Source organism: Chelonoidis abingdonii, chromosome 23, assembly GCF_003597395.2.
Source record: "Chelonoidis abingdonii isolate Lonesome George chromosome 23, CheloAbing_2.0, whole genome shotgun sequence".
Lineage (NCBI taxonomy): Eukaryota > Metazoa > Chordata > Testudines > Testudinidae > Chelonoidis > Chelonoidis abingdonii.
Window position 1 is genome coordinate 21,044,366 of NC_133791.1, and position 14,038 is coordinate 21,058,403.

Here is a 14,038-nt window from a genome sequence, read left to right on the forward strand (position 1 = left end):
CCAAAGAATCCATTTAGTTTCTCCGCAATGACTTTATCGTCTTTAAGTGCTCCTTTTGTATCTCGATCCTCCAGGGGCCCCACTGGTTGTTTGGCAGGCTTCCTGCTTCTGATGTACTTAAAAAGCATTTTGTTATTACCTTCTGAGTTTTTGGCTAGCCGTTCTTCAAACTCCTCTTTGCCTTGCCTATGTTTAATCTATTAGCCACACCAGGCTGGAAATAAACCCTCCCTGCATAACTCCTCTCCCATTCCCCAGCTCTAGCTGAGAGGGCAAGTTTCTGCCTGCTCCACAATGCATAGTTCATAGAATGCTGTCTGTTTTCCCTCATCCACATCTATGCACTCTCTTGTCCTATCTGCAGGAGATCAGCTTAGCATGGCAGGAGAATAGCTCTCTCCAGGCCCGTAGTCGGAGGAGACCATCCTCCCTCCCCATCTCCAGGAGCCTGAGCATGTAGAATATTAGGGTTGGAAGGGACCTTAGTAGATCATCTAGCCCAACCCCCTGTTCAAAGCAGGACCAATCCCCAGACAGACTTTTATTCCAGTTCCCTAAATGGCCCCCTCAAGGACTGAACTCACAACCCTGGGTTTAGCAGGCCAATGCTCAAACCACTGAGCTATCCCTCTCCCCACATCATAAATCAGAGATGCTCAGAGAGGCAGAATCTACTCTTCCTGCAGCTCTACAGGAAGCTGGTCTGTGTGCACAAAGCTAATGCCTCCCAGATGTCTGCTTTATAGGAAATGGCAGGTTTAATCAAAGGAATGCAACACTCACCCAAGGGGACTTGTCACTGGCCAAAATCACTACCAGGCATATTCGGAGGCATACTCTGCTAGCTTGTTTTCCTCTCTCTTTTCATTTAAGATCCACTAGCTCATGAGGCTGGAATATGGAGGTAGAGCAGCAGCCAGAGTTAGGGAAGTTATGTTGCTGAGCAGAGAGGTTGCCAGCCTGGGGTGTAGTGAGCTGTTAGAATCCCATCTCCTTTAAAATGCCAGCATCATGTCCCATCTTGCACCTGGAGCTGGGCACCCTCCACCCACGGGGAAGGATGGGTCACTGATGGTGGTTCCTGGACTGAGAGTGAAGGTGAATAATACGCACAAAGTCTTTCTGGTGCTCAAACAGATGGATCTTGCAGGGAATAGGTATTAAGTAGCCCTTAATTGCTAAACTGAGCCCATGCCGCAAGGAAGAACATGAGAGGAGATGGATGCATACCTTCCCATTCTCCGTTTTGTTCAGGTAGTAATCTCTGGAAGGTAACCCGAGTCCCGACTGGTCTACCTGAAGAATAAATGGAGCAGGAGTGAATATGGTGCACAGCATGCAGAAAGAGAAGAGTGTGGCTATGGTACAAGCAAAGCCCCTGTAGCCAAGTGACTTGGCTCTCACTACAGGGGGGCACTGCTGAGTTGTTACCCCAGCAAAACAAGATCATGGAAAGTGAGGAAAGGATCCAACTCGTCTCTCAACTGAACATTGTCAGGACTATCTGTCAGGAATGAGGCTGTTGCACTCACCTGGATGACGTTGCTGTTGGAGTTTTTGGAGTCAGCGCTCACGTAGACAGAGAAGAAGGGAGAGGTGTGGTAGTATGCCATGACCTCCTGCAGGGTCTTGTTGAAGTTATCTTTGTCCCAGGGACCCGTGATATTCCAGCCACCGAGCTGAGAAAACAGAACCGCACACAGATGGGTGGGATAGGGTCCTAGACATGCAGAGGAGAGGTCTTGTTTCCTGTTAAGGAGATAGTGCAAGGGACTGGTTGCACCACCCACAGCTGAACAAAGGAGGAAAACTCATGGGAGCATGGATCAAACACAGACTGTTAACTGGATTTTTAGTGGCCAGGTTGCTGCTTTCTGCCTTGAGGAGTCTGTATCCTGACTCCTCTCCTGCCCCGCCTTCCTATGCAAAGCCGTGGTCTTGACAAATGAATGAAGGTCCAGTCTACATTTCTCCAAAGAAGGGACATGCTGGGACAGTGTTTAAAGTGCTGTGGTCATGGACATGCAAAAACAATTCTGATTAGCCAGCCGTTTGCTGAAGGGTGCACGATAGCAGTAATGCCTAGGGACCTCTCCCTCCAATTAGCTGCTTCCCCCCTTGCCCGCCTCCCGAGGAAAAGCAGCCAATCACAATGGATGCAGGAACCAGGTCGAACTCTTCTCTGCTCCCCTAACAGCTGACATAGTTCTCATGGACAAGGATGCAGGAGGAAAAGAGCCCAGCAGCTCAGGGCGGCTCCCTGCTTCTACCTCCATCTCTCCTGTGAACAACAGACTGGCTTCTTTGTTCCCAGCCCTCACACTGCACCCAGCCTGGGAAGAGGCAGAGGGGGTGAAGAGCCCCTGGAGCTGCTGGGAGAGCTCAAGAGGCTGCCAGGGACAACTGATGTAGAGGCAGAACTGATGGTGGGTCTGGAGGAGGCAGAATGGCTGTGAGGGCTGCGGAGCACAGGGTTGATTTTGGGCAGGGAGACAGGCAGATATTGATGATTGACCCCGTGGGTTTTTCAGACCACTTTAAGCACTGCAATCAGGTAGCCAGGGTCCAAAATTTTTCTTGACTCTCAGTAGTTATACAGGGTGTATAAGACTCTGTGTTGGCCGTATTCTGGTCCGATTGGAATTAATGGTAGACCTTCCCTTCACTTTAATGAGAACAGAGATAGAACAGTGCTGCTGCGTTTGAAAATCCATACTTGGGCACTTTAGTTTTGCCAGGAAGAGTCCATGTCCTAGGTGGACACGTCCTGTTGGACAGTGTCCTGAGTAGGAAGGTGGGAATGTGTCTCCTCCTTCAGACCCATTGCAGACTTGAACACTGAAGATACTGGGTGAGATTTTCAAAGGAACAAATAGGAGCTAAGTGTCTAACTCCCATGGACAGTCAATGGGGACTAGGCACCTAAGTGCCTTTGAAAATCTCCCTCACCATTTGCACCCTTGCATGGCTCAGCCTACCTGCTGTAACATCTGCCAAAGCCATGGAAGATGTAGACACACTGAACTGAGGTTATTCTAGGGTAGCCCTTTAGGAGGTGACCTCCCTGAGGTTGGAATGGCCCACACAGGGCATTTGGACACTAGGAGTAGTCCACGCCCATGATACAGAGAGGTAAGACAGACCATTTAGCTTGTACTGCCCAATTATTAGAGATGCAAACCAGGTGTCTTGGGGTTTACATCCAAAATGGGACTATACGTGGAGATTCTGGCAGAGGGAGTGTCCAGGCGCCGCTGTGGGAACCTGCAGCCTTGCCAGTCCCAGCCATCAGTGCTGTGGGAACTGGTGTATGAATGGTGGAAAGGGATTACCTTCTCAATCAGCTCCATCAGTGGTTTGGCCTTCAGCTCCTCGATCTTGGTCTCGTTCATGCAAGACTGATAATAGCGCTGGGCCTTGCGCTCGGCCTCGCTGGACATGTTTGATGTGGTGTTTTCTGTAAGACAAGCCAGGCACGGGGCTAGGAAGACTCCATCTGAGCCAGAGGAGGGATGCTGATGATTCCATGTCACCCCAAGCATTGCTGTTTAGGAGGGACAGACTATACTTTGTAAGAAAAGCAGTGCCTAACTAGTAATGAAAGAGGAACTGGGGCTCAAGCAACTTTTTTACATTCATAAGTGATGCAGCAAGACCACAGGTGCTGGGGCTCTGAACCACCAGGCACAGAGGTTAGGGTTGCCAACTTTCTAATCACACAAAGTCGAACACCACTGCATCAACCTTTCTCCGAGGCCCTGCCCCCACTTGCTCCATCCTCCTTCCCTCTCTCCCACCCTCACTCACTTTCACTGGGCTGGGGTTGCAGTGCAGGGTGGGGATGAAGGCTCCAGCTGGGGTTGTGGAATCTAGGGTGGGGTTGGGGATGAGGGGTTTGGAGTGCAAGAGGGGGCTCCAGGCTGGGGCAGGGAGTTGGGGTGTGGGAGGAGGGTGAGGGCTCTGGCTGGGGTTGTGGGCTCTGGAATGGGGCTGGAGATGAGGGGCTTGCAGTGCAGAAAGGGGTTCAGGGTTGGGGCAGTGGTTTGGGGTGTGGGAGAGGGTGCAGGGTGCCGGTGGCACTTACCATAGCTCCCAGGAAGTGGCCACCAGGTCCCTGCAGTCTCTACGCCTATGTGCAGCCAGGGAGGCTCTGCATGCTGCCCTCGGTCCGCATGCACTGCCCCCGCAGTTACCGTTGGTCACAGTTCCCGGCCTATGGGAGCTGCGGAGCTGGCACTGGAGCGGAGGCAGCACATGGAGCCTCCCTCGGCACTCATGCGTCTAGGGGCTGCAGGGACCTGATAGCCACTTCTAGAAGCCACACAGAGCCAGGGCAGGTAGGGAACCTGCCTTAGCCCTGGGCGCCTGCTGCGCCGTGACTGGATTTTTAATGGCCTGGTCAGCGGTGCCAACTGGAGCTACCAGGGTCCCTTTTCGAGCAGGTGTTCTGGTCAAAAATCAGACATCTGGCAACCTACCAAAGGGGCCGGGGCTCTGACCTGCCAGGCCCAGAGGCGCTGGGGCTCTGAACTGCCAGGCCCAGAGGTGCTGGGGCTCTGCCCTGCACAAATTAAGCACAGAAGAAAGGTAGCCTCCCCACACTCTCTCTCTCTGAAGAGCTCTCCCAGTCCAATGTATTTTAATGGAATAAAAGTATCCCCCCTCCCTCAATATCCCCATTTATAGCTTTCAAGTGTTGGCAGGGCCACAGTTCTACAGGAAGGCTCTCTGTTTCTCAAAGGTCATCTTTGATTTGGCGTCTCCAGTCTTCCACCTCCTCCAACTTCAGAGACTGATCCTTGGGAAAACAATCCCCCATTGCTCCCACAAGCCTTGCCTGCACTGAGTGTTTTTTTTAAGTCCTCCTGCTCCATTGCTCTAGCCCCAGTGGGAAACCCCTACTGCCTTATAGTGATCTTTCTGAGGGGAAATGGCGGGTAGATACTAAGGACTGCCAGCCAAAGTAACAGAGCTCCTCTTCAGCCAGCAGTCCTATAGATTGTCCCCAGCAGTCCCTCCTGCTGAGAGTGTCAGGGACTGGAGCAGCCAGATTAAACAGCAGAGGTTAGTCTAATAACCTAGGATGAGAGGAAAACTGCTCCCATAAGCCTGTTCTCATCTCGGTTTCTAGGCTGCTAGTTACACGCATAGCTGAAGCCCATATGCTGCTGGGGGCCATTGTTTCCCTAATGGAACTCTGCGTCCAGAGAAGAGGAAGAGGTGGGGCAGTGAAGACAGTGCTGCCAGACAATAAGGTAGATGTAACCAAGTCAGGGAGATCCATCATTCAGTGGCTGGGCTTGGCATACATGAATCCCACATGCAACCCCAGCAGTACTTCAGGTGACTCCCTGTTTGTAGACAGAAGTCTGTTAGGTGAGCCTTCCCTGCAAACACCAGCAGGATCTAGGCTAAGGCCTGTATCAGCTGGAAGGTGCTTTTTGCGTAACAGAGAGTGAGCAAGATGCTGCTTGTTAAGAAATGGTTGCAACACACATCTTTGGTAAAGGGAGAAGGAAGAAATTGTTTAGAAGACCCTTCTGGATGGTAACCTGACTCTGAAGTCACCACTTGTTGACTGGAGATGGAGACACCCAGTGTTCAAATCTCTTAAAAGGCCCCCCCCACTGGACACCCATAGAAAAGGCAATGTAGAAGGCAGTATCTTACACAGAAAGACCACCAATTACCTGTACGCTGGGCCTTAGCTCCAAATCTATCTAAACACGGCACTGCAGACTGTTCTGGCATGATCCATCATGAGCTACGCAGCTGTACTGAATTTGAGCTCAAGTGTGATGTCCCCTTGAGAACTCCCATTGGCATCAGAGGGAGAGCAGGTGAACTGTGATGGAAACCCGCCTGACTGGAGATGATGGGAGGAGTGCACCCTGAGCAGTGGAGAGTCACCTTGGAAGGGTTCTCAGGCTCCAGGGATGATGAAGTGCCAGCAGAAGCTAGAGTGGCAGGGCAGGGAGAGGCCTGGCAGCAGCTGGACTGATGGAGTGGCTCCACCGGGAGCAAAGCCAGGCTGTGCTGCACGAGATGTGACTGACCTGGCTTCATTGCTTTGAACTGCTGCACATGCATGTGGGAGTGAAGGGGTTGGGCTCCATTCCTGGAGCCTGGCTAGGGCTGCCTCATTTTTAGACTCTGTTCATGAACAAAGGCCTTGGCATTTGTGTCAGAACACGTTGCGATTTAAAGGCATCACCATGGGAGGTTGAGAAGCTCAGGAGATTTCTATTGCAGCTCAATTTCCTGCTTCAGCGGAGTCCTGTCTTCAGAGATAATCCAGTCCTTGGCTAGCAAGGCTTCAGAGGCCATAGAGGCAGTTCCTCATGTCACCCCACATCAACCCCATTGGCTGATGACAGCTGGATGCAGGTGGGGCCTGCCTACCCTCCGTACTGTGACTGAGTGGAACATGATGACTCCATCTGTGGTTTGGGATGGAGTATTCAGACTCTGTTCCTGAACCAGGGCTCTGAACTCAGTCTGCCCTCCCTCCTCCCCATCTGTGCACAAGAGCATGCTAGAATGCACCACACGACATGAAAGCCACTCCCAGTCGTGCTCTCCCCAGTGGAAGAGAACATGGGAAAGTGGATTTCCCTGGCCAGTGCTCACCCTGCTACTCAACACAGCAGGCAACAGGGTGAATCATGGATGTGCTGATGTGCGTTAAGCAACAGCTGCATCGGGGCCTGCTTACACTTAACACAAGCCTGGCCCTCACCAACGAAGGCCTTTGTCCACTGGAGCTGAAAGGACAGGAGGCATGTAGCAGGTCTACAGAGGTGTGGGGCAGAGGGCATTATCAAACCTCTGATAGTGACAGAGCTCTCCCTGAGGGCTAGGAAGGAAATCAGGGAGCTGGTAGCCAAACATTTGCACATCTGTGTGCTAGAAAAACCAAACACAACCCATTTGCATCAGCTGCAAAAAGGCAGATCTGGGAAAGACTCTCAGAGCCCAGGGAACAAAGTGCTCCAATTGCCATGGTAACCCCTTCCCAGCACCAGGTCCACGCCAGCTCCTTTGCCTGGGAAGTAGACATCGAGGGAGCTCTTTGTTGTGTAGTTTCATCTGCTGCTGGAGATGCCACCAGGGCATTCAAAGTTCAGCAATTCCAACCTGCCAAAATGGGGTGCTAATTTGTGTCTCTGGCTGCCTGGTCCTGTCTCCCTACACTGCAGAGGCAGGGCTCTCCCTTTGGAGAAGCAAGACAAGGAAAGCAAAACAAAAGGCCTTTCCCAGAAGCCCTTGAAAGTTCTGCAGATGGGTTGGCTCTCGTTGTTGAACTGACTATAAGTCCGCTGTGTTCCCAGGGCTAGGTTTCTTGTTAGCTCTCATTTATTTGCATAACAAGATCCACATATTTGCAAGCAGCTCCTTGAAAGACAGATAATAAACTCTCCCTCAGGCCAGAGCAAGGTAATTAGGACAGGCTTGAAAAAGGAAGCCATAAAAGCACAGGTCTGCTCTGAGCAGCCATCCACTAGTCAAAGGGACATGCACACACTTTCTTTGAGATTTAGGGCCTACAGTCTGGGCAGCTTTATAACCAACTGAAATCCACCAGGGAACATCCTTTGAATAACCTAACCTCTCAACTATGAAAGATTTTTAAATTAAATGGACAAAGAACTAGAACACTATAGGGAACAATTTTGCACTGGTCTTTCTGGACGGGATGAATGGCACGGCCCAATAGATGTTTTCTGTTTCTAGCTTCTACAATCTGTTAAGGTTCCCTCCCCTAGAACTCCATCACTCTGTCAACCTAAAGCCTACATCTAGGGCGGGGAACCCACAGGCAAGACCTACTGAATGCAGGACTGCAGCCTGCAAAGTAGTGATGCTGTCCACTATGACCTTTACAAACAACAGAACGTGAGCTCCTACTGCAATGCTGTGGCAAAAAGCACTAATGGAATCCTTGGATGTATCAACAATGCAATGAGTCAGAGCTGGGAGGTAATTTTACCTCTCTATTCGCATTGGTGAGACCAATAACTGAATGCTCCATCCAGTTCTGATGTCTACGTTTTAAAAAGAATATAGAAAAATTGGGAGAGGATATAGAGCAGAACCACAAAAATGATTAGAAAGTTGGATACAATGCTTTACACGGAGAGATGGAAGGAGCTCCATCTGTTTAGCTTATCAGAAAGAAGTGACTTGGTGTTTTCTTCTTGTGAAGCTGTTCATACCAGCAACTAAAGGGCTTTTTAATCTAGCACAGAAAGGCAGAACAAGAACAAATGACTGTAAATTAAATCCAGATGTATTCAAATAAGAAATAAGGCACACACATTTAACAAGAAGGGTGATTAACCACTAGAGCCAGCTTCCAAGGAGAATGGTGGATTCTCCAATTTAAGTCTGCAAACCAAGACTGGATCCATTCTGGGAGATGCTTTAGTCAAGCACAAATTATTGTGCTCATTACAGGGGCAACTGAGTGGAATTCTCTGGCCTGAAATCTATGAAGATAACTCCACTGGCCATACTGCAGGCACCCCCAAGAAAGGTTGATGTAACACAGAGTCCATTTAGCTTCAAATCCCTTTAGAAATTGCCTCACATCCACCCTTCCTATACTAGGACAGACAATCAGCAATGAGGACAGTTAGGGGTGGGGTAGAAAATGTATCAAAAAGGATATGAACAAGGGAGAATGTAAATGATGTAAATGCCCCCCACCCTCCTTTCAGGCAAAGAGGAGATTTTATGTGTTGTAAGTAAGAGAAGTATTCAGTTTAAGAACTAATCTAGAAAATAACGATAGTGAGAACAAGGAGGCTGTAGAGCAATATAAATAAACAACAGAAGCCTCACCCCCGTTAAGGCTACGTTTGCTTGCAATATAGGATTCAGTCACTGGATGGCTCTATGTGATGCAAAATGTTCCAAACAGAGAGCCAAAGGCCCTGGTAAATAACAGAGATCAATCTGGAACCCAGGCTGGGTAGAAGCTTGATTATGTAAATGTATTTAATAAACGCATCCCATCTAAGATAAATTGTGGCTATATTCTATATATTCTTAGGGCTCTATCCAGCAGAGAAGAACTCACAGACAGCCTGTAACAGTCATGGAATGAGTGGGCTTGTATGTATAGATACAACAAATAGAATAAAATCAAACAGAATAAAATTCTGTGGATTACTGGAATTTTGTGGAAGTGGGATAACCATATGCTCATACCTTCCATCTTTAGGAAGGAGCTGCCTTCTGCAACCTAGCTAAACTTTGAGGTGCTCTTTTGAACTTATAGGCACCAAAAAAGGCCAGTGGCCTCACCTGGGATAAATTTCTTAGCTGCTAATCCCAGTTACAGAAGACTGACAAATAGGTTCCCAAGCTAGCTCTGACTTCCTGCTGCCTGTTCTGAATTGGTTTCGCTGCTACCTAAAATTTACTCTCAAGCCACCTCAATGGTGCCAGACATAACAGTTTGTGATTTGGGGGGCATTTCTTGCCAAGATCCCAGAAGCCATGGACACCATGTTGGTCTAGGGCAGCAATGGGAGTCTTGTCTCCAGCACATGTGTATGTTATTAGCACTGCCGGTTTAATTTAACATTAACAGGTCAGATTTCTCTGATGGCTGCAACCACCCTGAAATGTTATAATTAATGTTTTGCTCTGTGGTATAACTGGATTTTGTTTTAGATTAGAGATCTGCAGTGATTACACAAACCCCAGATGGGGCAACTGGAACCTGACTTCATGTTTTTACTATCCCAGGTCCCTTTACATTAAAAAACCAATCCTATGCTCTGCTGGATGCTATATCCCTTTTCAGTCCACTTGGTATGTGGCATATCCACTGTGACCCTGACACTAAGTGCAAAACGTACCCTGCAGTCTACAATGGATCAGAGACTAGAGGAACACAGCTCTGCACCACACCCCTCCAATGAAGCAAAAAGTTCCTCACTATCCCCCTACAGATAATTAATCTCAGAACCAGCCCAGTTCTTTGAGTCAATAGCACTGATAAGGACCCATTTGTTTGCTCAAAGTCTGCACAAACACTGCCCTGAGGGCTGCAGCTGTACAGATGCAATTTCCCCACTTCTTTCACATGCTGAGAGCACGCAGCGATTAGCACGGATTTATGATAAAGCCCATGAGAGCCATCAGCACCCAGCTGCAGGCAGCTCTCTCTTGTCTGGTTCAAAGTCACTTCTCTGTTTTTCCTTGGCAGCCCTACTCTTAGCACAATTCCTTGGCTCAGAAAGCTGCACATGGCAAGAAGGAGTTGTTCAGATTAGAAATCAACAACAAAATCGTGGGCAGTCACAAAGGCTTGGCTTTCTCTGCTGGTGGGACTTTCCAGCCAGCCCAGGTTCATGCCAGGTAGAGCCACACTATGTTGATACATGCCACCAACAGCCAGCACTCCCTATTCCCCACCCTCCAGCCCCAATAGGGCCTTGCTGCAAATGTAACTTCATGATTGGTTAGACATTAGGAAAAACTTCTTAACTGTCAGGGTGGTTAAGCACTGGAATAAATTGCCTATGGAGGTTATGGAATCTCCATCATTGCAGATTTTTAAGAGCAGGTTAGACAAACACCTGTCAGGGATGGTCTAGATAATACTTAGTCCTGCCATGAAGCAGGGGACTGGACTAGATGATCTCTCAAGGTCCCTTTCAGTCCTATGATTCTATGACGGGAGCCTAGAATGGGGGCCACTCTGTGGAAGAGATGCCAGCTTACTGCCACCCGGGGGCAACAGAGAGATGAACCTCTTCTCTCCTCAAGCCTGTTGTGCTGCCTCAGCAGGGACACGTGTTTCTCGCATACACTCACTGCGGTTTGCAGTCATTAACCCAGTGGTTCTCAGCCAGGGGTACGCATATCCCTGGAGTACACAGAGGTCTTCCAGGGGTACATCAACTCATCTAGATATTTGCCTAGTTTTACAACAGGATACATAAAAAGCACTAGGGAAATCAGGAAAAACTAAAATGTCATACAGATAATTACTTGTTTATATCGCTCTATGTACTATACACTGAAATATAGGTACAATATTTATATTTCAGTTGATTTATTTGATAATTATATGGTAAAAATGTGAAAGTCAGCAATTTGTCAGTAATCGTGTGCTGTGACACTTTTGTATTTTATGTCTGATTTTGTAAGCAAGTAGTTTTTAAGTGAGGTGAAACTTGGGGTATACAAGACAAATCAGACTCCTGAAGGGGGTACAATAGTCTGGAAAGGTTTAGAGCTACTGCATTAATCCACCTATTAATTCACAGGGCTGGCTAGCCTAAGCTTGTGCAACTCACTGCTGAGATTTTGTGCTAGTTTAGTCGCTCATTATAACATTCCCTGTCCCCATCTAACCTTCCTCTCTGCATTTCTCTCGCTGCAAGTTATCTCTATCTTTGGGAAAGAAGATTTCATCATAGAAAGAGGGGGATGCTGCAAAGCCCACTCTGTTCCAGAGGAATGAGGGCTACAGGGAAGCACGAGTTACCCTTTCCTCTCCACTACTCACTTTATTACTGGGGTCAAAATTCTGCTCTTGGTCAGGCTGACTAGTGAGTCTCTCTGGGAAAGCTTGCAAGGAGTTTTAGAGCAGGAGGAGAGAGCATTTGAGCAAGATTGCTTCTGGGTTTGCTGCTGCAAGTGATAAAAGTTCCTCTACTATAATGTGGCCCTTGTGACCAGGTGTGCAGGATCCATGCTAGGCTGGAGGTCCCTGGAGGAAGGCAGAGTTATCCTTCTCAGTCTGCTGAGACATCTAAAAGGGGCCCTTTCCCCAGCCATAAACCTGGCAGCAATTCTCCTCTATTCTCCAGGCCACCTCTGTGGACAGTAAGGCTGTTGCAAAAAGGGCTGTAGGACAGGAGTAAGTCCCAACTAAGCACAGGAGAACCCCTACTCCTGACACAGACAGCTCCATCTCTGCAGAGATGTGCTGGAGCAAGCCAAAGGAAAGTGCAGGTGGCCAGAGAAAAGAGATGGCCAGGGTGGATTTCTGCCCTGTAGTTCTATGATCCTACAAAGAAAGCTGCATGGGGTATTGAAATAGTGACACAAGTTGGGGCAGCCCCAGGGCCACATGACCTACCCCCAAATCCTGTACAGGGGAGACACAAGCAGTCTCCCCTCTGAACCTGCATCAGCACAAGCAATAGCCATAGTGAGCACTGGGCGTTAGCCTGAAGAGACTCTAGTTTTATATGCAGGAAGTTCAATCCAAGGTACTTGACTAGCCTGTGCTGGGGGCAGGTTCTGTCTCAGACTAACTCAATAAGCAAAGCAGGCCCTTCCAATGGGGTTTGGTATTAGGGTTTGCAAATAATGATTGAGAGAGGGAAAGTCCAGAGGTAGTGATTTTCTTAGATGTCCCAGGAGCAAGTGTCTCAGCCATGAGGGCCCTGCAGCCATTGCTATCTTCTCAGCTACCCCAGCAAAACTGAGGCTGTGTCTGCCCAGAGCTGAATGTGGCACTTGAAGTGGGTCAGAACCACAGCTGTGTCTCAGAACTGCAGGCCTCACACCCCACCTATGTGCCCACATGAAAATGGGTTTGTGGCCAGTCAGCTGGAGCAAACCCATCAAACGCTGGACTGCTGTGTTTGTGTGAGAGCACAAGCTAGGCCTGGAATCCAGAGAGGAGTCCTAGAGTATCCAATAACAGGAGCTCAGACTAACAGAGAGTGGGCTTCCTACTGGGCCACTGAATTTCAACACTGCTTCGAGTAAGAGACAAAGACCTCCGTCCTGGCCAGATACCAAGGGGGGCTTCCTCAGCCAGGACTGTCTGAAACAAGGACAGAAGATCCTGGCCTGGACTGTTATGCCCCTCAAAACAACTTGGCAGTTCCGCATTTGTCTCTCACTTTGGTTAATGAAACAAAGAGGCTCTCTCCACAGTGAGGGGGCGGGACCTCAAATTCACTCTGCAAACTCTCCTCGGTCGCAGACAAAACGATGAACATAAAAGTCAAAAATCCTGGGGGCGTAAAGAAAAATAAATACTGGAAAGATCTGGTTTCCTGGCTGAGCCCACAGACGCCACCTCTGAGCTGTTGGATCATATCCTGCCTTGTCTGGAGCTGGCACCAGAGAGAGGCTAAATCCTCTGGAGGCTGCCGGCACACAGCATGTGGCGAGCGCTCCCTTAGTGTGCAGGCAGGGAGGTGCCCATGTTCCAAGGCTTAAATCAGAGGACAAAGCCCTGGGAGAATTATAGAGAGCTGCTCACGAGGGGCGTCATGTTTTATGGGATCCTCCGTAGCCCCTTGCTCTTCGACACTCCCATCAGGGGGGTGGACAATGCTCCCCTGCAGTTCAGCACCTCCACTGCTTCAGAGTTTCTTCCACCAGCACAAGTCCCCCAGAGACACTCTCATCTCTTTTTTTGGGCAACTTGTCTCGCTCACCCAGGTCCACAGCAGACAGGACCTTTCTACTCAGTAGAGGCATCTCTCTCATCACACAATATCCTCAGAGCTGCAGCATGCAAAGCCACTCATGCCGGATCCACCTAATTTAAAGGAGTGAGGGCTGGGAGTTGAGCTCTCTTAGTGACAGGTCCTTCAGCTCTGGAATAGCTTGGATATTTGGATCTTCAAGGAATGCTGAGGAGTCCATCTTTACTATGGATATGCCTCCAGCAACCCTGGGACATGTTGCAAGCTTCTGTGCTGGGTGGGGTTAGATCTGTGGGGAAGGCGACGGGGGGGAAGCTGTGTATTTTCTAAAAGATTCAGCTCTCAGGTCTCGGTTTCAGGGGGAAGACAGTATACTGCTGGTTAATTTTACTTTTGTTACATGTCAGGGCACCTAGTTCTTTGGATAGGGGCTACTTTTATTAATGTTATGGATAAGATTTTGTCATGGTAAAATTAGGCAAAATTCACTGATCAGCCATGGTAAAAATGTACAAAATCAAGGTATGATCACAGCAACCAAAAATCTCCAGTGGGCATGGAGGTGTTGACACTGACTGACCTACAGGCTGGATGGCCCGCTGAGGTGAGTCAGGAGGTGAAGTGGT

General features: G+C 48.9%; 1 protein-coding gene across 6 annotated transcripts in view; it reads right to left on the reverse strand.

Moving 5' to 3' along the window:
* ECE1 (endothelin converting enzyme 1) overlaps positions 1 to 14,038 on the reverse strand; it is a 123,098-nt gene that overhangs the window by 38,339 nt on the left and 70,721 nt on the right. For 5 of the 6 annotated variants that reach the window (XM_032762626.2, XM_032762627.2, XM_032762625.2 and 2 more), the window contains 3 exons: positions 3,333 to 3,457; positions 1,533 to 1,679; positions 1,231 to 1,296 (listed from right to left, as the gene is read on the reverse strand). In XM_032762626.2, the coding sequence (XP_032618517.1) occupies positions 1,231 to 1,296; positions 1,533 to 1,679; positions 3,333 to 3,457 (338 nt within the window). The remainder of the gene's footprint in view (positions 1 to 1,230; positions 1,297 to 1,532; positions 1,680 to 3,332; positions 3,458 to 14,038) is intronic. The other variant, XM_032762628.2, reaches the window with a different exon arrangement.